General features: G+C 40.7%; 2 protein-coding genes across 5 annotated transcripts in view; both read right to left on the bottom strand.

Moving 5' to 3' along the window:
• Positions 1-20,474, bottom strand: part of LOC310928628 (C-myc promoter-binding protein-like) — a 35,298-nt gene extending 14,824 nt beyond the window's left edge. For 2 of the 4 annotated variants that reach the window (XM_083891251.1, XM_083891252.1), the window contains exons 1-18: positions 20,211-20,311; positions 11,854-12,184; positions 10,721-10,967; positions 9,979-10,048; positions 8,450-8,619; positions 6,198-6,487; positions 5,635-5,701; positions 5,444-5,502; positions 5,023-5,167; positions 4,750-4,925; positions 4,252-4,352; positions 2,827-3,042; positions 1,888-2,033; positions 1,633-1,671; positions 1,044-1,177; positions 835-967; positions 237-443; positions 1-122 (exon numbers count right to left, since the gene is read on the bottom strand). The exon at positions 1-122 is cut by the window's left edge and continues 7 nt beyond it. In XM_083891251.1, coding sequence (XP_083747377.1) covers positions 1-122; positions 237-443; positions 835-967; positions 1,044-1,177; positions 1,633-1,671; positions 1,888-2,033; positions 2,827-3,042; positions 4,252-4,352; positions 4,750-4,925; positions 5,023-5,167; positions 5,444-5,502; positions 5,635-5,701; positions 6,198-6,487; positions 8,450-8,619; positions 9,979-10,048; positions 10,721-10,967; positions 11,854-12,164 — 2,633 coding nt within the window. In that variant the 5' untranslated portion in view covers positions 12,165-12,184; positions 20,211-20,311. Of the gene's footprint in view, positions 123-236; positions 444-834; positions 968-1,043; positions 1,178-1,632; positions 1,672-1,887; positions 2,034-2,826; positions 3,043-4,251; positions 4,353-4,749; positions 4,926-5,022; positions 5,168-5,443; positions 5,503-5,634; positions 5,702-6,197; positions 6,488-8,247; positions 8,301-8,449; positions 8,620-9,978; positions 10,049-10,720; positions 10,968-11,853; positions 12,185-20,210; positions 20,312-20,355 lie in introns of those variants that run through there. The other 2 variants (XM_083891253.1, XM_083891254.1) reach the window with 2 other exon arrangements.
• Positions 20,475-24,069: 3,595 nt separating this feature from the next.
• gch1 (GTP cyclohydrolase 1) overlaps positions 24,070-25,000 on the bottom strand; it is a gene marked incomplete at both ends in the record, with an annotated part of 8,542 nt that continues 7,611 nt past the window's right edge. The window contains 3 exons of the mRNA XM_083890887.1: positions 24,070-24,196; positions 24,520-24,604; positions 24,782-24,813. Of these exons, the coding sequence (XP_083747013.1) occupies positions 24,070-24,196; positions 24,520-24,604; positions 24,782-24,813 (244 nt within the window). The remainder of the gene's footprint in view (positions 24,197-24,519; positions 24,605-24,781; positions 24,814-25,000) is intronic.

The following is a 25,000-nucleotide window of genomic DNA, read 5'->3' as shown; positions in this document are numbered from 1 at the left end:
TAGTATCCGTACGTGATGGCGTTGGGGAGGACGCCAGCCTTCTTCATCTCAAAGAGGACCCTGACCGCCAAGACCGGCTGACCATACTGACCACACAGCTGCATCAGCACACGATAGCACACCTGCATTTCAACACGGACAAATCATTCTAAATCAAATAGAAATGAAAAGAAAAGTGCAAATACTGGGAAAATGTTGACACATGCTGGGTTTTTATTGAGAGAATGGTGATTTACCTCATCAGGCGGCTGCAACTTCTTCACCTGCATCTTCCTGAGGACGTCATAAGCCGTACGAAGAGCTCTGACCTTGGAGTGACAGACTTTAACATACGCTGGCAGACAAATGAACCACAGACCATAGCAGTGACGCAGCAGACACTTAGACCACAGCTGAGGGACGGACGAGTACTTCTTAGCGATCTTCTGGGACAATTTGATCTCCTGTGGGTGAAGATTAAAGAAATGTTTGAATGCAAAGACGTGCAAAAGATTCTCGTATCACAGTTGTGTTGCGTGTGAAAGTCAAATTGAAGCATTAATCACTACACGGTTAAAGTGTAATCAACAATGAAAATATGAGAAGGAAAAGGAATTAAAACGTCAAAGTGAGATTTATTTCACTTCAATCATTTTTAACATATATATTAGTTTTGAAGGGATGCCAAATACATATAGTATATCATGATTATATAGATATAGATATATATAGATTATATAAAACCTTTTGCTAAAAGCAACTCATTTATCTGTCATTCTAAGCACAAGCTGGGTATTTAAGATGTTTCCATCAGTATATTGATGTGTGACAGTAGAGGGTCACTGTAGCTCTGACCTGCTTGGTTCTTCTAAACATAGGTGCAGGGCTGGTGGGGCAGCTGTGTCTGACAGTGGGGCGACAGGAGGGCGACCACAGCGCCTCCACAGGGTCAAACAGGTCAAGACTGAGCACTGGGAAACCATCGTACCTGATGAAGAACAAACACCTCAGTCTTCTTTCTGTCTACTGTTCCATCAGCACATCAACACTATTCTTTATTTCACCTGTAGCAGAGAGGATGTTCCTCCTCTGCAGCTAAAGGAGGAAGCTCTGGAGGTGTGATGAAGACGGTGTGTTCGCTGCGCTGGGATTCATCAAACTCTATGAGCCTGGATTCATCTGGTCTCTCACTGTCTGTCTGCAGAACACACACACACACACACACACACACACACACACAAAAACAGTGAAAAAGTTCCCAGTGGAGTTCAGATGATTCTCACTGGGTTTTAGGCCAGAGGACGAACACAAATCTAAAATCATGTTCTGTTAGTGCGCCAGAAATCCCAGAAGCACTAAAAGCCCTTACTCACAAATTTTTGAAATTCAAGTCAGAAATCTTTGCAGAAAACTGAGGATTTTCAAAGGAAGCTCAACTATTTAAGGACTTTAGGATTAAACTTTAAATATTGAAATGGAGTATCAGCTCTCAACATCTGATTTAGTTTAATTTATAAGGAGCACACATGGAAAACCTAACATAACAGCTCAGTCTAATTATGCAGGGTTATATTCTAAAGGAATAAGAAGCCTGTGAGTATCTGAGACAAGAGTATGGTAATGAAATAACTGTTTATGTAATCATAGACTTACTTTGCCTCCTTTGTCTGCATTCCGCTCTGAATTGTAGAGCTGTTTGCAAATGGAAGCAGAAGAGGGAAGAGAAAGAAAAACTCAAGGAAGCTGACGTTGTAAAGTCCAGAGTTTGTTTGAAAACACAGAGGGAGATGAAATAAAGAGGATAAAGAGAAGTCTGAGCCAGAGGAGCTCAACATGAAGAGAACATTCAAACAAAAAAATAAGATAAAGAAGTAATTCATTGACATTAAAATGATAATATTAACTGACTTTGTCCACACAGTCATCAAAGAAGGCCAGGCTGGCGTCTTTGTCGCTGACAAAAGAACATTCTTCTATGAAGCGAATGAACATCTGAGTCTTGGTCATCTGAGAGTAGAACTTCTGATGTGAGCGATCACGACTCTTCAAGAAACCTGAGGAGAATAACATCACACAAAGTCACTGGAGCAGAAATGTATTTACTTATTTTACAGACTTTTCTAAGTAAGTTAAGTTTGTTCAGTATCACAGGTTGAAAATACTCAAAGCACTGTAATCCTATAATGTAAGATACTGCTTTCTGAAGAAGGTTCTACTACAATAGCAGTATTCTAATAATGTGATGTTTTCATTCAGCTGACGCACAAGCGTTTACATCTTTCCTCGATGCAGTCATTATGTAATGAAGCCTTTACCATTTGCTGTGTCGTGTAACTCATACAGGACTGAATGATTTTAACTGTGACGTGAAGCAGCGTTGATGAGCAGCTCTCAGTCACACAGTGGACTCTTACAAAACCTTCTGTCTGCAAACAGCCTTGAACCTCAAATCCCAGCTAATGTTGTGCAAACAGCTTTGTGTTTACTCAGAGCTTTTGTGAGATCATGTATTTTACAACACCATCTGTTTTTGTGGGTTGTCCAGCTGCAGAAAGGAAGGTGCAACAGATGACGCAGCTGTAGTTTATGAACTCAAAGTCTGATTAGCAGTAAGCATGAACTAAAAACAACCATGATTAGATGTTAAAACATTGGTGGAAGACTGAATAATGAGCTAAAAGATCATTACAAACCATTACAAAGGATCTAATCAAATACCCTCAAATACTCAAATAAAGTGACAGTTCTTAAAGAGCTGAGGCAGAAAACATGGGTTCATCCTTTTCCCTCAGTGTCTGTTTCCCTCTGAATTATATATAACATAAGTAACATGATCACAGATATTACCTTGCAGGTCAAAGAGTGAACTGTGATCTGTGGCTTTCTCAGACGGTGCCTGGGTGATCGGTCGTAAGAATGAACGGTAGCCCTTCAAAATGGCTGCCATGAAGCGTAGGAAGGCCTCTTGGATCTCCAGCTCCAGAGTGTGAATGCTCTTCCCACAGCTCAGCTCTGATGAATCACTCATGCTCAGCTCCAGCAGCCCATCAGCTCTGTGCTGACCTACAGACAAACACAGCACACGCACTAAGAAATCAAGTCGAGTACAAGGACTGTACCTTTAAAATGTGTACCTGCTTGTTTGTACCTCTAAAGAAACATGTCTGCATGTGACAAACATGTACCTGTACACACTGACAAACATGTACATGTACACACTGACAAACATGTACCTGTACACACTGACAAACATGTACATGTACACACTGACAAACATGTTCCTGTACACACTGATAAACATGTACCTGTACACACTGACAAACATGTACCTGTACACACTGACAAACATGTACATGTACACACTGACAAACATGTACCTGTACACACTGACAAACATGTACATGTACACACTGACAAACATGTACATGTACACACTGACAAACATGTATATGTACACACTGACAAACATGTACCTGTACACACTGACAAACATGTACATGTACACACTGACAAACATGTACATGTACACACTGACCAACATGTACCTGTACACACTGACAAACATGTACATGTACACACTGACAAACATGTACATGTACACAATGACAAAGGTTCAGTGCTTGTTCCCTGATAAAGTTCAACTGGAGCGACAGCAAAAGTCTGGTACTTTGATTTCTGTGCTCTACATCTGAGAATATGTATAACATAAATATGCAGAAAAAAACTGACTTTTCAACTTAAACCTCAAGCAGACATATTAGTACATATATATTAATAAATATATATTAATATATGCTCATATTAATATCCAGTACTTGTGGCAGCAACTTGGTTCATTTTCAGCTTTGCTGAATCGGTAAATTGATTTATTCAGATTTTCCAGTTCAACAACAGCAGGTTTTATGAGAGTTAAAATATGCAAAGAGCCGACAGCTGAAGGCAGATCATTAGAAAATAATGCTGTGAATAGATTATTGGTGGCTTTGAGTTATTGAGTGAACAGAACAGTTTAGTTCTAGAACGAGGATCATCATTGTGGTGACTCCTGTCAGTCAGATGTTGTTAATTATATTGATGACAGGTTTTTGTCCAGTGTCAGAATGAGAAGAGGTTCATTCTTGTCAGGTTGTAAGTTGATAGTTAGTTGTTCATTCTTCAACTGAACACAAACTAAGAACCACAAAAGTGTAAGGTTTGCTGACAGTGCATCCTAGCAACACAATCAAACAACTGGTACATTTGTACAGTTTCATGTATTAGCTCAGTACTCACCGTCCAGCAGCTGCTGGTACAGGTGACTCAACACATTCATCAGGTTTTTACAGGCTTTCTTTGGCAGGATCTTCCATGTGAGCGCTCGCTTATCTTCATTGCTGAAAAAGCAGAGGCAGAAGCTGAGAGGCAGTGGTCAGCCTGGGTAGTTCAGACCACCCTAACGCTGTCTGGCAGGTAAAAATGATGTTAACCATTACTAGGGTTAACATCATGAAATTCCAGAATTGTCTTCTTTTCAGATTTAAACAAGTTTGACACGACAAAAATACAAAGATTTCCACTAATGCTCCAGGAAAATGGCCTGGTCTTTAAACTTAGAACTCAAGACTTAGCAGTAATGTGGTCTGGAAAAACTTTGCGGCAAAAGGAAACAATGCTGAGCTTCAAGCAGGAAGTGCCCACGGGCAAACGGTCATTTTCCCTTTACACAAATCACACAGCATTTATCAACAGAACAGTGAAGACTAAAAAGTACATTTTGGTTACAGAACTCACTGGAAAATGGTGTTTGTGTCCAGGTCCACACAGCTCACATCTGGTGGAGGGTCATACAGATCAAAATAGCGAGAATCCACTCCTACGATAAAAGGACAGGGGGCGCTCAACACACCAGCCAATGCCAGGGGGCACAGTGGAATATATGGACATGGCCAGTGGAATGGAAAGATCATCTGAGGAGGATTAACACTGAGATTAAAAAGAGACACAGCAGCAGCATCTTATGGACAGAGTGAAAGCAGCTGAATAAATGAAAATAAATGAACGTACAGACACCAGAGCTTCAGTGACACTGGTCAGAACGGCCGGTCTCAGCGAGTGAACAAGGATCTTATGTTCAGTGACAGCAAACACCAGCAGAGTGACGGCGTTCTCTGCTCCGAGGTTTTGGAGCAGTGTGGAAAATCGACCACCACTACAAAAAAAACACAGTCAGGAAAGTGTGTGTAACATCTACAACAGAACTACTGTGAAATATAACATTTAAGTATGAAAATATGAAGAATGTTCAAAATTGATGTGAGAATGATTACATTCAGTGTTTTAAATCTAGTAACTTCTTCTCAGTGAAATGTTTGTTTAAATCAATATTATAATCAATGTCAGTATATACACTATGTCTTTGTGTCAACTAAGACAAAGCCTAACACAAATGTGTCTATAGAACACTTAGAAGGTCATGTTCTCTTACCTGAGAGGTAAAGGAGAAGACACAGGCTGGCTCAACATCAGGCTGTCATGAGGAGAAAGCTGAAGCCAAGCAAGTGAAACAAAAAAGAAAGAACATATTCATCCATAGTGAACCCAAACTACACACTATAATGTTCTCTGTGTAGTTCTGCCACCTCTCAACAAACACATCACAGTCTTGTGAAAACTCACCTGCACCAGGATTCGAGGCCTCTGAGAGGAAGGAAAAGGGACTTTATGCATAAAATGAGAGATGTGCCTGAAAGGAAGAAGAATTAAGAGGACGTGAGGCCAAAAATAACAGCAGTGAACAGCCGAGTAATCTGTCAGTGCAAACCCTCTCAGATTAGTCTGAATTATGAGCAGCACTAAAACACAGGAGGTCATTTTCACATCACCTGACCAGGACACGAGCAAGTTAACAAGCAGGCATCCTCGCCAGCAGCTGTTGGTAAGGTTTTCTTTATGTATGGCATTATTTTGTCATCATGTGGATATGACCTTGTGCCCAGATGGAGAACATTATAGTTAAAGACGTGTAAACACAGCAGATGCTGCTCTTTATGACAAACTAGGTAACTTTTCAGGTCAAATGTCACCTGTAGGTCAGTCTCAATCCTGCCCACAGCCCAGTTTTTATTGAACCTGGATGTGCATGCATGTGCACACTTTTACAACAATACAACACCAAACTACTCACCAACCTGGCAGAAAATATAAAGATGAAATAAAAAGATAAAACAGAGAGGACTCACTTCTCGATGGGCAGGGCATGAGGGCCAGAGATGGAGTAGCGATACAGGAACGTGAGGAACTTGCGAAAAACATCGAAGAAAGGCCAGTGAGAGAGCAGACAGATGCACTTGTTGGTGTAAACCAGCTGAGGCTGAGTGCTGCTGCTGCTGCTGCTGCTGCTGGATGAAGACAAACTGTTGGACGAGGGTTTGTGTGGATCCAAGCTCAGCAGACCCAGCTGAGAGAGCTGCTGATCGGTCAGACACTCCTGAGGATACGGCTCATAGAACTGGATGGCAGCACCGTACACCTGAAGCAGGACAAGGCTTTGGTTACACATCATGTTTTCACACTACACAGAAACTAACCTCTACATATAAAGCTCCATAAAGCTTAGTATCCTCATTATAAATCTGAATTATGAATCCAACTCCAGGTCATAAACAAAAGAATGACAAGCTGGAACTCAGACAGACAACACAACCACACCAGGAACAAACAGCCCTCCAGGTCATTCTGTCACTCTTAAATATATGGAAACATCAGTGTGCATATAAATGAAGGGACTATCGTCCATTGGTGTTTGACCTTTAGTGAACATCAATATGTAAAGTGGCAGCTGTGGCCAAATAAACAGCAGTGAGTCAGAATCAGCATGAGGTCAAAAAAAAACCTGAAAATAAAAGACTCTTCACTCACAGATCGACAGGTTTATCTTCTGCTTTGATTTTGAATTATTATTTGATGCTTTAAGAAATGGTTCAAAGAGAGGAAGTGGTTGTTTTCTGTAAGGGCTTTTTTGTTCTTCACGTTTTGGTTCACACCTGCAGTTTACACTTGCAGCCACTGTGTGGCATCGTTTGCATGTGAATTGTTGTCTCCTTTTTTTTTTTTACCTCCGAGTGAGAGCGTCCCCGGAAGTGTGTTGCCTTGTGTTTTTAGCTTCTCCGTTAGCTTGTGTGTGTTAGCGGTGAAACCCACACACCAAGACTGAATGATCGTCTCTGTACGCCTCATTTGCATAAACGCAGTTAAATCATATCAAACTCTTTTTTTTGTGGTTGAATAGAGCTGAACATCCAAGTGAGGACTGAGCGTCGCTAAGCACAGCGCAGTGATCTGCTTGTTTCTGCTTGACATTTCCGTGTCAATTTAAATTTTAATCGCACATTACATCATTTTATTTATGTTTTACGCATCCAAAATATTATCCATGCAATATTTCCATGACTTTTCCAAAACTTTACAGGAATTTTTTTTTTGTTAATTTTTCAAGGACCTAGAAAATGCATTTTCAATTTCCAAAACTTTTCCAGGTTTTTCATGACCTTACGAACCCTGTTTTTAGTAATAAGTGAGTATACTTGTGTACTTGTAGAAGAGCTGCGAGAACTGTGCTTCAATTATATGAATATCAATGAATATTTATGTTTGTCTTTAGAAAAATAACATTTAACCAATTCTCATTTCTTCAAGGAGACAAACTTTATAAGACTATAAATTATAAAACTATAACTATAAAAGAAAAGTTTTTTATTATTATTATAGGGACAAAGCTTTAATAATGCTTTATTTAGGCTGGAGATCAGTGTAATGCCCTAAAAGAATAACTGGAGAGTGCAGACTGCCACAGTCCAGCTGACTCTGACCTCTGACCTTGACCAGTAAAACACAATGTTTACGTATGTGCTGATGCAACAACATTTCAAACGTACAAGCAAACATGACAAACTTCAGCCTGGATCCACACAGACTGAGCGGTGACTGAGTGTTTGGTCATCACTCCGCTGTGAGCAGCTGCTGTCTAAACATGCACAGGCTTTGGGTTTTATTAGTGTTCAATCACAGCTGTGATTCACTTCATATTTAAGTGTAAACAAGAGCCTCATCCCCACTTACAGCCACAGAGGGGCTTTGAATCTGCAAACATGCATGATTGTCTGATGAAAACAAACATAAATGTATATATAAAACATATCTACTTTAATCCACTGAGCCACTGTTCTAAAGCCTGATCTAAAAAAGGAAAGACTAGGTTTTCAGCAGACAATAGCACCGTGCCTGACCCACTTTCCCTGCTGGCCTCCACAGTGTGGTTGTGTTGTTCCAGGCTGTGGTCGCAGCTGCAGAGACGACAGTTACAGTCGGTGATGAGGTCAAACTGTCACTGCCAGACTCTCACAGCTGCTACAGACACGTTTGTTATCCTCATAGAGGACAGAGAATTAGAATAGAGTCTTTCCACTCTTCTTTTATCATTATTCTATTTTACCTTCTCTCCAGACGCTCCAGTGAGGACAAAGGTGGAGAAAACAGGGAGGGAGTATTTAGTGTTTTCAGGCCAACACTCGATCGTGGCCCCCATGGGGAGGCAGAAGAGAGGGACGCTCTCCGGCAGTGGGAACGACTCATAGTCCTCTTCTGGATATCGACTGAATAAACCTGAGAAGAAAAGAGAACACGCATAAACAAAGTGGCTCAGTTAAAGAGATGGTAAGTGTGTGACTAATAATGAAGAACTAACAAACTAGTTCAACTTATCACAAGAAATCTGTTGGAGTCAGTTTCTCACTGGCTTGTAATAAAAAGAAATCTGTGCTTGGTAATGAGCTCATTAGCAGATTAAATTCATGATTTAAGAGACATTATTAGCCATTTGTACACACAGTTACAGCACAGAGGGTTAGGATGTTTTGTGCATCTCAACTCAGTGTGAAAAATAATGAGGAAACAAATAAGAGATATCATTTGTCAATGGACACAGACAACAAAAAATAAGGTATATTTCATTAAATGTGAGCTACATTTGGCTAAAGGAAGGTAGAATACAGGCATTACTCCAAGAAACGATCAGGAGAACAATCGTCTAGTTTAGTCTAGTCTTATCACTTGGTACAAACCTTTAAGCCGACGTCCATGTTCCACTAAAGGTTCTTCTCTTGAAATTACATTTTTGGAACTTGGATGTAGAATGTGGATTTCTAAATTCACCTTGATGACAAAGTACGAATCAACATTCAATGTTTAATTGACTAAAATTCTGCTTTATCTGACAAGAAACATTTATTGTGAAAGGTTGAAGCTTCATTATAGTTCCACTGAGGATACAACAGAAAGCGTTAAGATAATTTGTACGATTTGAAAATTACATTTTGAGTGATTTCAAAAATCCCTTTCACATTTTTATAACACTGTGTCCAAAGATCACTGCATCTGTCTGAAAACAAAGGCAGATGTGGCCAAACATCTGTTTCCAAAACTCAGATTAATGTGTGATGGTTTCTGGCCAGAAATTATGAAAATAAACTACATTTCTTTGGGCCGACTCATCCAAAGCATGAATGAGAAACAGAATCGCTCCATTCACACTCTGCTGCTTATTCAAATGAGTCTTCTGTCAAAATAAAGTCAGGTGGATGTGGTTTAAACCATTACTTCTATAGGGCAACCATTTAAAGGTCTTGGAGAGAAAGAATCTATGCCTGCAGACACGTATCTCATCACTCCATCGACATGTTCTGCAGTAGCAGCAACAGCACAGTTGTAAAAAGAATAATAAGATAATGCCTGTCATGAAGTGCACATTTATTAATCCCAGTGATTTATGGTGTGTACGTTAACTTCTCATCAGACTGATCAGTGACTTCAGTTATTAGACAAGAAGGTGAAGAAGGAGAGAAAGTATTTACAGCACGTTTATTTAATAGCCTGTGTTTTACCAGGAACAGGAAGTGAACATCAGTATTAGGACCTGTGTGCACCAGCGGTTACAGGTTTAGGATTAGGATTAGGAAGGTTTACCTGCTTTGTAGGCTATTGTGTTGGTTTTAGCCACAGACTTCTTGTAGCACAGGTAAACAGAGGAGCCCCACTGAAAACAAGAGAACATGAGAAAGGTTAGCTTGCTAATGGGTTAGGGTTAGCGTGTTAATATGTTAGGGTTAGCGTGTTAATATGTTAGGGTTAGTGTTAGCGTGTTAATATGTTAGTTTTATTGTGTTAATATGTTAGTGTTAGCGTGTTAATATGTTAGGGTTAGCGTGTTAATATGTTAGTGTTAGCATGTAAATATGTTAGGGTTAGTGTTAGCGTGTTAATATGCTAGTGTTAGCGTGTTAATATGTTAGGGTTAGCGTGTTAATATGTTAGTGTTAGCGTGTTAATATGTTAGTGTTGGCGTGTTAATATGTTAGTGTTAGCGTGTTAATATGTTAGTGTTGGCGTGTTAATATGTTAGTGTTAGCGTGTTAATATGTTAGTGTTGGCGTGTTAATATGTTAGTGTTAGCATGTAAATATGTTAGGGTTAGTGTTAGCGTGTTAATATGTTAGTGTTAGCGTGTTAATATGTTAGTGTTAGCGTGTTAATATGCTAGTGTTAGCGTGTTAATATGTTAGTGTTGGCGTGTTAATATGTTAGTGTTAGCGTGTTAATATGTTAGTGTTAGCGTGTTAATATGTTAGTGTTGGCGTGTTAATATGTTAGTGTTAGCGTGTGAATATGTTCAGAATAACACTTATAGGTCAAGGTTAGGTCTTCTCACCATGCTGCTGTTGAGATTCTTCTCCACCTTACAGAAGGTGTGAGGAGGCGTCTCTCCTTTGCTGGGGATGATGATGCAGACGTCAGTGACGGCCAGAGCAGCATGTGGCTGATTCTCAGCCGCTCGACGATAAGTGACGTAGATGCGCTGTGAGGAGTTGCCACTGATGTTGGCTGGACGTCCGGAGGGCGTGGTCTGGATGAGATGGCAGCCCTGCTTCAGTCGCTCCTTCCACTCAAACAACACTCTGGACGGAGCAGAGTCAGCCAAAGAAAAGCATCATCCTGTTGTCATTAGTGAGACTGCAGTGACAAATGAATCCACACAATAGTAAGAGAATAGTTTTCTATCATTTAGTTTAGCAGGAAACAGAAATGAGCTGATGTAGCCAAAATATCTGCTTTGCAGAGGTGGAAAGTAACCAAATACATTTACTCAAGTTACTGTATTGAATACTTTTTTTGTGTATTTTGTATTTTTTAAGTACAATTTAAAATCAGGATTTTGTATTTTACTTGAGTACGTATTGACTCAAGTATTGTACTTAGTTACTTTATAAATCCTATCCGTTACTGAGTAAAAATAAAAATTCAGCACAATGAAGACAGGGGGAAAATATACAGCAGAACCAGAGAATGATGATGTGATTATCACCAGCACTGGAGCGTGAACATAGAGGGCGTGGCCAAAAGTGACGTCATATCCTGTGTCGCGCCGGGCGTGAGCTAGTGATGGGATCGGCAGTTCATTTGAGTGTACTGAATCACTTGAATCAGTTCATTAAAATGATTCGTTCAAAAGATTCGTTCACCGAATCGCAGACAAGAATCTGCTATAGAAGACAGACAGCTGCTCAGGGTTCAGTGGAACAAAGCACCTAAAAAATGCTCACTTCTCAGCACCAAAGACAGGAGCTTCAGTTCTCTTTCACAATACCATTGAGTGGAATAGCAGTGACAGGTAAGTACAAGGCTGAACATCCACTTAATCAGCTGTTTCTATCGCAAAACTAAATTGGAGTCTTGTGTTTCCTGTAATCTAGACTGTGGCGGCCTATCGGAGTTTTAATTTGTAAAGCTATTTGCCTTTTCCTCGCTCACTTATATAAATCCTACCGCTCCTATAGTACTTACCCTAGGTCAGTGAGCGGTGGCTTGTCACGTCCTCGTCTGTAGCACAGGAAGATCTGCGGTGCCATGAGGCCACCATTGTTGAGATCAGCTGACTGTCCGGTTGGTGTCGTCTCAATGCAAATGAAGCCTGGCGGCACTTCCTCACCCATGGAGCGGATCACCAAAGCCACATCTGTGACGGGTGCTTTGGGTTTGGCCGACTTGTGGCAGACGTCGTCAAAGTGGATCTCCTGGTCCAACGGCTTGGACGGATCCGTCAGACCGGCCACCGCAAAGTAGTCGGCTACACGAGGGCCTTTGTCCTCCATCATTTCCCATCCCCGCCAACTGTCTGCAGAGATACACAGGACGGTAGAGAGAAAGCCGGCGGAGATTAATCTCATTTTGATAGCAGGTAGAGACGGATCTTACATCCTTGGTGTGGCAGTGAAATAAAACGATGGACAGTCATAAATCTTACTAAGGGGAGGCCAGTCCAAGGACAAATAAAAAGAGAGGGTAAAATGTGATGAGGATAGCAGCTACATGCACAAGTCTATAGTTATAGTTTAGACAATCACCTTCAGGTCCAGGGTCATTTAAGAATGTTTCTTCACACGTGACAATAAAAACCTGTCCCTATGCTAGCAGCAGCATGATGGTCTGTATTATATTAGCACTTTTCTGGTCTTCGTGTCCACTCAAAACGGCTTTGACTTTTTTTTGCCATTCACCACTTCACTCATTCACTCATGCATTCAAACAGCACATCTGTGTGCAGTGGACTTCTGCCATCACAACACATGCTGCATGTAGACTAACAGTCTGGGGTCAAACTCACAACCTCCCTCTCTACCACTGAGCCCCAACTACAAAATGAACAAGTGAATTTTATATTTGTGGTTGTTATAAATGCAGTGATTCAGAAATACCTCTGACACAACACTATCATGAGTTACAGCTGTGATCATTTTAATAAAGCAACAACACAAGGAGAAGACCAAGAGAAACCGCTGCAGATCCAAAAACAATGTGTTCAATTTGAGATGCCTTTTTGCCTCATTGATTTGCATTTTAGGGAAAAAATCTGGTTCCATTGTGAAGCAATTTGGTCTGAGTGTAAGCAGAGGTGAACACATTTGAATGACAGGTATTCTCTTTTATCTTCTTGAAGAACTGGGTTAACATGAGCAGTCTCAGAAATGCTGAAGTGTAAAAGAAATACTTTTTTCCTGATGCAGTGAAGTGAGATCTCAATCTTCTTCAGTGACCAGATTCATCACTTTGTGACATTCTCAAAGTCACAAGTGTGTCCTTGAGGGTTAAAATGAAAAGCGTAATTACTTTTGCACCTTAAACAAAAAACACAAGAATGCACTGAAACTAACGGTGTGATACATACATTCTGTCTTTGGGGTTTCGTAGAAAAACTGGCTTATTTATGGATGGTAAACAGATAGATCTCACCCACAGATGAGCTTCTGCCCATGTTAATCTGTGACCATACTGTATGTGTTGGCTCAGGAAAAGAGTGAAAAAGACTCCAGTTGTCACCACATCTTCATACATCAGATAGTAATAGATAGTTTTTATTCTTCTCACCATCAGACACCAGTAGATGCAAAAGGGAGGAGAATAATCATATCATGATGAACTGACATTTTTGAGACTGTGAATTTGTCCAGCACTGCATAATCATAATGATGTTTTGTCACTTTAGTTATTGTGCGATTCCATGTTTAACCCCATTCTGAATCAGCTGCTCTGAGTCATGAAGCAAACAAAGAGCATTTGGAATACATTTCATTGGTTGTCACGTGCAGCTGGAGAGGAAATGCTGGTTCACCTTGTTCTGGCACAAGTGATGATGATTGGAAGATGGTCTGCCAAAAGAAGAAGTAGTAAGTTCAGCTGGTCTATCCACTCCTCTCTCATCTGGGAAATCGACCTTACTTTAGAAATCACTCAGGGAATAAATGGTCAAACAAAGAGTGACCACAAAGGGCTGCAGAGCATCTACAGAGCATCTACAGAGCATCTGCAGAGCATCATCAAAAATCCTAAAAGAGCACAGCAGGGTGTTACTGTATTTGCTCTGTGGATTTTCATTCTCTCTTATGAACTTCACTCAGTGACAAAGCGTCTGACATAAAAGAATTAAAATCTGCATCAAGGACAAAGTGATCTAATCCAACGATCTTCATTTCCTGGCTGCCCTAATTCTGCCTTGGAAGATTGAGCTGGAAGAGAGAGCTCGACTCGATGTTGAAGCAAACGCCCAGAGTGAAGTCACAGCTGTTTCTGCTCTTTCAAATGTTAGTGGGTTCACGTTGGTCCTGATAAACTACAGAATATATTCATGTGTTTCTCCATCATTTACCATGTGGGCTCATTCATGCTTTAAGTCATGCTTTTATTCTGCAGACTCTTTGTCGGTGTTTGACTTCAGATTTCCTTAAATGTCGTAGTTGAATGACTTTATATTGTGATTCACCTGAACGCTCCGAGTACAGGAAGCACACAGAGCAGCGTGAGCACCAGTGAAACAAGACAAACAGAAACTTTAAACTCAGCCACGTGAAAGAGCTGCTGCCAGAACCAGAGACAAAGCTTTCCAGCACAAACTCACTGACTTATGACCACAGCAGGACTTCAGGGAGGAGTTGACTAAGATATCCTGACTCAACCAGGCCTGAAGTCACTTCACATGGCTTTCATTTAAGCCAACGTGACAGGGGAATGATTTCCAGCTGTCAAGTTCATGAAAACTGGAGCCGGTGAAAGTCACCAAAGGGACTGATTTCAAGACTCTTGACTGCAGCTGTAGAGACATCCTGCACAGAGACGACCACAGACCACAGAGACGACCACAGACCACAGAGACGACCACAGAGACGACCACAGACCACAGAGACGACCACAGAGACGACCACAGACCACAGAGACGACCACAGACCACAGAGACGACCACAGAGACAACCACAGACCACAGAGACGACCACAGAGACGACCACAGACCACAGAGACGACCACAGACCACAGAAACGACCACAGACCACAGAGACGACCACAGAGACGACCACAGACCACAGAGACGACCACAGACCACAGAGACGACCACAGACCACAGAGACGACCACAGACCACAGAAACGACCACAGACCACAGAGACGACCACAGAAACGACCACAGACCACAGAGACGACCACAGACCACAGAGACGACCACAGACCACAGAGACGACCACAGACCACAGAGACGACCACAGACCACAGAGACGACCACAGACCACAGAGACGACCACAGAGACGACCACAGACCACAGAGACGACCACAGACCACAGAAACGACCACAGACCACAGAGACGACCACAGACCACAGAGACGACCACAGACCACAGAGACGACCACAGACCACAGAGACGACCACAGAGACGACCACAGAAACGACCACAGACCACAGAGACGACCACAGACCACAGAGACGACCACAGACCACAGAGACGACCACAGACCACAGAGACGACCACAGCAGGGCGACACGTGGAGGAGGTGAAGAGGAATGTGCTCAAGAACATAAACACAAGCCTCACGAGCATCTGCAGCCAGTTAGCCCAGAGGGGGGGTTTGCCCCAGAGGGGGGGGGGTGGTTTAGCCCAGAGGGGGGGAGGTTTGCCCCAGAGGGGGGGGGTTGGGCTCTGAAGACATCAGGTCAAGTAACGTCTTGGATGAAAGATGATCTATGTGGGAAAAAGCTTTCAAAGTTTTACATTAACATTACAGTCTCTCTTCACTCGCCTATTTACCCAATGTCATCAGTTTAAGTAAATAGAACCAACGTGAAGTTAGTGCAGGTTCCCAGAACAACAATCTAAAGAAAAACAGATAGAAAATAAGATAATAAAAGTTGATTGTTACTGGTACTGCAGATCATTGTCAGCGTGACAATGCTGTAACAACTAGCACTTCATTTTAATACTTTAAGAGCTCTTAGATAAAGTCAATTTGTGTTTGTGGACCGAGGAGACATCAACAAGAAGACATATTAACCTTTGTCAACATATACTGAAGTGTAATGTCTATTTGTAGCTGTCAGTTAGGGTGTGTGTGTGTGTGTGTGTGTGTGTGTGTGTGTGTTACAACAGCCCATAATTACAGTGGCATTTCATTTTCTAACAGTACAATAAACATAAAACATATTAAAAGATATTCACATGTTCACCAACAACAGCAGAGAAACACATTGACATTTATTGTCAGTATAAAAGCTGCTGCTGTGGCCGAGCTGTGATATAACATTGTTAAATACAGTATGTTATACATTATATATATGTAACGTTTGTTAAATACAGTTTGTTATACATTATATATGTTAAGTTTGTGCATTTCTTCAGGCCTGTGGCAGGAGGTTTCATGACAGAAAGAAGGTGTTTTCAATGTTGTTTAACATGGAAGCAGATGTTTTGTTTGCATGTTTTTGACTTCAATGCAGGACAAATGTCTTTGTTAAAATAAATTATGCAGAAATATGTTGTGTTGTGTTGTGTTGTGTTGTGTTGTGTTGTGTTGTGTTGTGTTGTGTTGTGTTACACTCCAGGTCATTTTCATTTCTGACTAAACCTCAAAGAAAACTTTACTACAATAGAACACGTACTTTACACAAGGATCAAATAGTTTAGGACATGATTCATTCCTTTTTGACAACTGTGACTTTGTTTTCTTTCATCAGTCAATGAAATCTGCACATTTAAATGTAAGTTATGATATGATAGGGAATATAAAATGTATGAGTCATTTTATTCCATTATATTATATCTAAAGGTACAGAGTGAAATGAGGGTGGATGAATGTGATTAATGTAGGGAAAACAAAGATGGTGACAGTGATTTCACTAAAACTCCTCCACCTTTGTAAATGACTGATATAAAAAGTGTAAGATGGAGGTTAAGAGGACAAAAACGATCAATTCAGTTTGAGGCCATTGTTGATCAGCACTTCCCAAAGTTAATTGTAGGCTTCCCAGACTTCAGATATTGCCATGCTAACGCTAACCCCGTGTGCAGTATTATCAGGGAAGTGCTAATGCAGAGACCAGCGGGAATGAACACCGTCTCCAGGAAACTCGATCTCACCGACTTGCCGACTCTCCCGGCCTGATCTTTTAATTCCTTAGTCGTCAGAAAACAGTTGTTAAAGCTGATGGTTTGACTTCCACAGAGACAAAAGGATTCATCTAAACATCACTTTATGTTTCAGTAAGATTCCCTTTGTTAGCTTAAGCATTTCTTTTTCATCGTCTCCTGAATGATGAGCAAACATTTCTGTCTGACTGATCAGAAGAAAGAGTCGCAGAATAATGTGAGAACAGTTCCAGCCTTTGACTGTGGAAAGATTTTTAAAAAGATCATTTACTGAATGAACACAAAATCAGAGGCTTCTGTGCATCCAGAAATGAGAGTTACAGTAAAATGTCGTGCATTAGCTATTGTTTGCAACATGATCCAGTTCTGACTGGGAATGTGTGTTATTATTATTATTATTTCAATAATGTGTCAATAATCTGAGTACAACCTCATTTTTAAACCATATATTCTATAGATTAACCCATTGACTCCGGGAGATCGGCTGCATGTTTTATTCTCTCATAGACGTCGGTAAAGCATCAGGTTCCTCGTGACTTTTACTTTTTTACTTCTCACAAACATGGAGGACTTTGACAGCAGAGAGATTTTCTGAAGGCAGTGATTTTGAGGAGTTTCGTCTTCGATGACGTCATCGCTGATAACTTTGAACGCGCTGAACAAATCGACCGGGATTTATGATTAAGACATAATTATGTTTGAAGACGACGAGGTCGGCGATAATGACGATAAATACCACCGTAATCGACCGAGTGTTTACAGCCTCACAGCAGGACTGACAGTGGATTTAGCTGCAGATGCCACAGCGCTGTGAGCTCTATCAGCGTCACATGTGAAGCAGACTGTTACAGTCATTACAGTCTGTTCTTGTTCTTCACATCAGGACTAAATCAAGTTGATATGACCCTATTTTATTATTGTTTTTTTATTTGAAAATAGTTATTCAGAGAAATCAGTCATTTAGTAGCCATTGAAGCTCAGGTTTTAGAGACATTTTTTCCAGGCGCTTCAGACCTTAATGAGTTAAAGTAATAAAAATATCTGTCTCCTGTTCAACGTCTTCAGTCTGAAACATGTCGGTCAGAAATGTTTGACTTCGATTTGTGAAATTGTTTCTTTGTTTTGAAGAATTGTCACAAAGCAGAGCTGATGGTCACTGACAGACGCTTCCACTTTAGTTCTTGACTGAAACCAGCTGCCATTCACATCATCATCATCATCATCATCATCATCCAGCCACCACATTAGAGAGCTCCATGTTGTAAAGTATGTGTTCAATCATTTAGTTTGGCTTGTAGGCCATGTTTCCCTGACTCCTCCCCTTTAAGGTGATGACATCAGAACCCAACGCCCAAAACCATCAGTCCAAAATCAGATGCCACACATGCTGCCTTTGTCCCTGCAGACCACACTCTGGGCTAAGGGTAATGGGTGTTTGTGGACGATCTTCATCGTCTTCATCGTCTTCTCACTCTGTGTGAATCAATAGATGCTTCTCTTCTCTTTAGGCTTCATGTTAAAAAGCTTTTATCTTCACGTCACTAAAACCTCTAACAACTAGAATTAATATTCAATACATCACTTTCTAACTGCATCCAATCCAATGTTTACAATATGTTAACATTCTTTCAGATATAAAATGAAACAACAAAGCTAATCGCACATCTTTTTCATCCATATACTGAAGAATGAATGGTTGTTCATTTGGGAGAATCAACTAAAACACTCATTATGTATTCATTTTATTAGCATTAAACAGTGACAGGCAGCCATTATGATGCACCGGTGTCTTCAGATTGTGAAAGTGATGAACAGCACTGGGCTGAATCACTGTGGTTAGCATCAGAGCTAAATGTGAATACTAACTTTCTGTGAGCTTACGCAGAACGAACGGCAGATGTGATTGGACTGATCCGCTCAGGACGTTTGTATTTGTTTATTTATCGACTTGTTCTTAAAAGAACGATCACGCTCACGATAGAAAACCTTTGTGGACCAAAACGCTGACACCAATCAAAGTGAAATCAGCAGTTAAATAACAGCAGTAAAGTCAAAACTTCCTCTAAATAAAACAACTCGATTGTGAATGGACATTCTTAAAGTCATTAGGTGATAAAATGCCTTGTACATTCATCAATACATCAATAATTGTGCCTTCACATTCCCTCGTCGACTACGTTGAAAAAGCAGTTATCGTGTTCTGTGGAAACGTCCTTAACTGTGAGAGTGAACTCAGTCGATCTCCAGAGTCAAATATATGCAGAAATAACTGAAGAGGGACATTCTGAATGAACGATGTTACACAGAATGACTTCACCTACAAATACAAGCTCTGTCTGAACACAGCAGGTTCTGACCCAGTGACCCTGAAGGTTGGACTCAGGATTACTGAAGACCTGGACCTGAAGTCTTCACTCTGATCTCAGTGCAGTTAAAAACAAGACTACAGCCAACACAACCAGTCCAGAACACTGGCTCACACTAGCCAGGTAACACCATGAGCCAGGTAACACCATGAGCCAGGTAACACCATCAAACATGAGCCAGGTAACACCATCAAACATGTGTCAGGTAACACCATCAAACATGTGTCAGGTAACACCATCAAACATGAAACACCATCAAACATAAAACACCATCAAACATGAGCAGACAAACATCTCATCATCAGAAGCCTGATGAAAAGATGTTTATCTGAATCAGGACCAGGGTCAAGAAACACGAACACAAACCCAACACCTCAAATATCCACAGGCAGAGCACAGAGATGTGAGGATGTGTTTTTAGATCAACAACAACAACAACAACAACAACAACAACAACAACAACAACAACATGTTATTATTCCACCACATGAAGCTCAGGTGAGTTAAAGTCTGACTGAACAGTGTTCGCTTCATACGAGTCAATAAAATATTTACCAATGGACTGAAAACAACCTGTAGCACTGACACAGAGCTGCTGCTTATGCTGCTGCTGCTTATGCTGCTGCTGCTTATGCTGCTGCTGCTTATGCTGCTGCTGCTTATGCTGCTGCTGCTTATGCTGCTGCTGCTTATGCTGCTGCTGCTGCTTATGCTGCTGCTGCTTATGCTGCTGCTCAGGTCAAATCTATGTTTTTAAACCATAAATGGAACACACACACAAACACGCACACACACACACGCACGCACACGCACGCACGCACACGCACGCACGCACCCACACACACTCACACACTCATCATCTCGTACTTACTCCGCTGTCAACGTCAAATCCTCTTCACTCACAACTTGTGCAGAGACGCTTCATCACAACCGGAGAATCTTTATCTTTATCAGCGTTTATTTATCAGCGTTTATTTATTATCATTATTATTATTATTTCCTCTCGATCTTCTCACCGTCTGACCGTGACCTTTCCACGCGGAGGAGGTGAAGAGGAGGTGAGGAGGAGGTGAAGAGGAGGAGGTGAAGAGGAGGAGGTGCGGAGCTCCTTCTGTCAGTCACGCGCCGGCCCGGCTGTCTGCTCCGCCGCCATCTTGAAAATAAGCCGTAACTCTGTCTCTCTCCCCAGCATGCGCGCGCGCACGCACACACACACACACACACACGCTATGTTCGGGTTGCGCAGCTATTCTTCTGAGGACCCTGCATGATGCAGTGGCGGAGCTAGAGCCTAGGGGAGGCCGGGGTAGCAGTGGACCCCCCTGAAATCTGATTGGACCCCCCAGGTGCCCCTCCCCCTCCCCCAGATGATTGACATTGACAGTGACGCCTATTTACTACGAAGTTGTAATCTTCATTATTGAGAGGAGCATTTATTTATTTATTTATCTCTGGAGCTGAAACAGAAGATCAACACGACCGTGAAGAAGACGAGAAGAAGACAAAGACTTCATGGGTAAATCCTCAAATCCTCAAATCCTCTTTCTAAAGAAAGTTTTACGGTGTTTCCTAATCAGGGTGTTAGTTGTGATCGTGTTAATTGATAATAAAAAATGGTAATTTTACATTAACGTATGTTTTTTACTGTTTTTTTACAGGAACATTTCTAACAGTCTTAAGATCTCAGTGGGAAAAGAGAATCTTTTAAAGGACATATGTTTATTATCTGCTCAGCTTTAGCACATGATCTACAGCAATCAGTTATTTAAAGGCTTAAAGAGAGTTACATCATCAGGATGTGATCAATATTAAAGGTTTAGTTACATCACTGTATATAAACCTTTAATATTGATCTGATGATCATTCACAGCGTTCATTATTCATCACACTGTATTATTTCCTCTTGTTGTTGGGAACATGAAGTCACTTTAAGACGTTCATTTGTTTGACTGCACCAGTGAGAGGCAGCAGCCTGACCTGGTGCACAAGCTGTTAACCAGCACTAAAACCACTATTAACCAGTATTAACCAGTATTAACTTGTATTAACTCAGCACAGTTTTCTCCGCTCCATTCGAGGTCAAAGTTAAAAGTGGAGGATTCTCAGAATTAAGTTAAACCTTATGAAGGAAAATGATTTTCTTCTCATTAAATTTAGAGCTGCTCAGAAAAGGTAGAGGAACTTTTACCTCCTGTAAATTAGTAAAAACCTCAGATAATGCACGACACATTCTTCATTATCAGCCACTCACGACTGAACAGTGTGTTTGTCAGCAGTGAACAGCAGGTGGCAGCACTGAGACACAGTGGAGGCAGTAAAAGAGCTGAAAAGGTCAAAGGCAGAAGAAGACGAGCTGTGAAGCACTTTGACGTTTGTTGCTCAAATGTAAAGTGCAATACAAATAAAATCTATTTTTATTATTATTATTATTATTGTATCTGCGTCATTACCTTGTTTATGAAGCCCTGAAGGTTCTAAACAAACAGTTCAGTCACTGCTGAGAACGCTGTGTTTTATTGTAATCTCAGGCTCAGTGAGATCTCTGAAAAAACCCGGTCCGGTTACGTAAACAGTGGTTCTCCTGAACAGCAGATCCTCCTGCTCCATCCTGTTGCGTACATTGAACCACAGAAGAAGAATAACGTCCGTTGTGGAGGTGTTTCACGAGCGACAGTGTCTTCTAACTCTAGGTCTGACTCTGGGTCAAAGGTCGTCAAAGTCGTGAAGAATCTATTTTTAAACACTGTTAAAACAATGTTTTGATAATGAGGAGCAGTGCATCCAGAAAAGAGGATTTCTATCGGCTCGTTTACAGCAACTAGGAGGTTTTTGAGCATAAAAACATGTTAATGTATGTAAATAAACCTCCATAACTCACATGTGCGACAGGACCACTCTATGTGACCTTTAAACATCATTTATTTGTTTGTTTTTATTACAAAGTAAATAAATGTCCAGGATTTTTCTCCTCATGATCACAAACGTGTTATTTGGTTCTGTGGAGGTATTTTCAGTAACATTGACACCAACCATCGTAATGTAAACACCAAAACAGGCTCAAATCAAACCTAAGCCGCTGACGTTATAATGATTTGATGAGGATTCTTCACAGAGCCACGGTGAAATTAAACAAATCTTATTTCTTATTTCCTGAAAACAAAAGGTCCAGACTGTGTTTGTCTTCTGTTGTAAGACGAGCTCTTCAGAGGATTCAGTTACTGAAACGTCTCTGATATTGATTTTTGGTGGAGTTTGTCTTTTCTAAAGATCTGTCTCCACAGATTAGACAGAGACAGACGGACGGACATGTTCTCTGGATTATAATCTGCATGGATGATAAACTGCTGCAGCTTCTGTTTCCTGCTGTTGGCAGGGCCGGCCCAAGCCTCCATGGGGCCCTAAGCAAAATGTGATTTTGGGGCCCTCTGTTAGTGCCAATAATAATGATTATTGATCACTCACACACCTACTATACTAAAGCTATTCTACTTATTCTACTCTGTCATGAATACGAATACACTTGTAAAACTACATGTCAGAACTTTTTGTTTGACACCAGATTTGCAAACTTACAGAGAAATCTTTCAATTAATATTTGGCAAACTCAGCAACTCCCCCTACTGGTGACACAGAGAATCAATACATAAAACCAAATGGTTTATATTAAGGTCTGAAAATCTAAAAATGTGCACAATCTTTGGGGGAGATTCAAAATACACTCCTGTAATACAAAGATTTGACTTTTATACGTCAAAAAACACAGCATTAAAGAAAATGAAAATTAAACAAATACTTCAATAATAATGTTAATTATTAGAGGCACCTGGAACAAGGTCATAAAAATTGTTTATAAATAAAATATAAAGTTAAATAATCACATCTGACAACTATGTAAAAACTGTGAAAAAGCTTAAAATTCTAAACTACAGCAATCCAAACTTTAAAATAAAAAAATGTTTTGAGTTAATTGCTCTTGGGGGCCCTCTAGTGGTCACAGGGGCTTAATTCACTTATGCTTTGGGGCCGGCCACTGTTTGAGCTGAGGTCAAATCTGAAACCTCTTTGTTTTTCAGCCATTTATTGATGATGATGATGATGATGATGATGATGATGATGAAAAGTAGGAGTTCACGAAAGACAATAACATTGATTGTTAATCAATAATCAGTTTGAAACACAACAGCAAGCAGATGCTCTTTAAATTAATAAATATGACAGATCTGGTCAGACTGAGCGTGATGGTTAGTCATGATGATCACATTTGTCCATCACACACACACACAGACACACACAGACACACACAGACACACAGACACACACACACACACACAAAGTACCACCACACCACCTTCATCATCATCATCATCATCATCATCATCACCTTATGAAACCATGGAGTTCAGACTCTTGTTGATTTACAATCAGAACTTATTCTCTTATTCAGCTCTGTAGCGCCCCCCACAGGTTGGTCTGTGGTGAAGAAACACGAACACGACTGTAAACACTTTTATGACTCATGACAACGAGCACACAAACACACAAACACACAAACAGCTAAATTCAGAGTAAACAAACGTCCTCCACTTTACTGTTACTTCACACACACACACACACACACACACACACACACACACATTTAGCACGACATTTAACAGCGTGCAGGTGGGTGTAACCCAGGCAACAGGAGGAGGAGGCGGGGCTGAGGATGAGGAGGGGGAGGAGCTTGGTCCTCAGCTCCTGATCAGTCTCAGAAATTCGTCCCGGGTTTTTGGATCTTCTCTGAAAACTCCTAACATGGTGCTGGTGACGGTTTTACTGTTCATCTTCTGAACGCCACGCATCACCATGCACATGTGACTGTGGAGAGACAGACAGGCAGTCAGAGAGAGACAGACAGACAGAGAGAGAGAGAGAGAGAGAGAGAGAGAGAGACAGACAGACAGACAGACAGAGAGAGAGAGAGAGAGAGAGAGAGAGAGAGAGAGACAGACAGACAGACAGACAGACAGAGAGAGAGAGAGAGAGAGAGAGAGACAGACAGACAGACAGACAGACAGAGAGAGAGAGAGAGACAGACAGACAGACAGACAGAGAGAGACAGACAGACAGACAGACAGACAGGCAGACAGACATCATTGTTTGTACAGATCCAGGTTCTTCTTCTTCATATTTAAACATACGTTGCTTCTATGACGACGCCCACTCCAGTCGGCTGAAGAGCTTCAGTGATGGCAACAGCGATTTGTTTGGTCAATCTCTCCTGGACTGAAGACAGAGACACAAAGACACAAAGAGACAAGTCAATCAATCAAAGAGACAAAGAGACAGGTTTGTCCATGAATACTATAAAATACTATAAATACTATAAAATACTATAAATACTATAAAATACTATAAATACTATAAAATACTATATAATCACATCAGAGTTTTCTTTGTTACCTTGAAGTCGACGGCTGTAGATCTCAACGATCCTGAGGAAAACAAACATATACAAATAAAATATCTATATTTATAAATGTATACAAATAAAATATATATATTTCTAAATGTATACAAATAAATTATATATATTTATAAATGTATACAAATAAAATATCTATATTTCTAAATGTATACAAATAAAATATCTATATTTATAAATGTATACAAATAAAATAT

Source organism: Microchirus variegatus (assembly GCF_963457635.1).
Source record: "Microchirus variegatus genome assembly, chromosome: 6".
Lineage (NCBI taxonomy): Eukaryota > Metazoa > Chordata > Actinopteri > Pleuronectiformes > Soleidae > Microchirus > Microchirus variegatus.
This window is presented reverse-complemented; position numbering and strand designations above follow the sequence as displayed.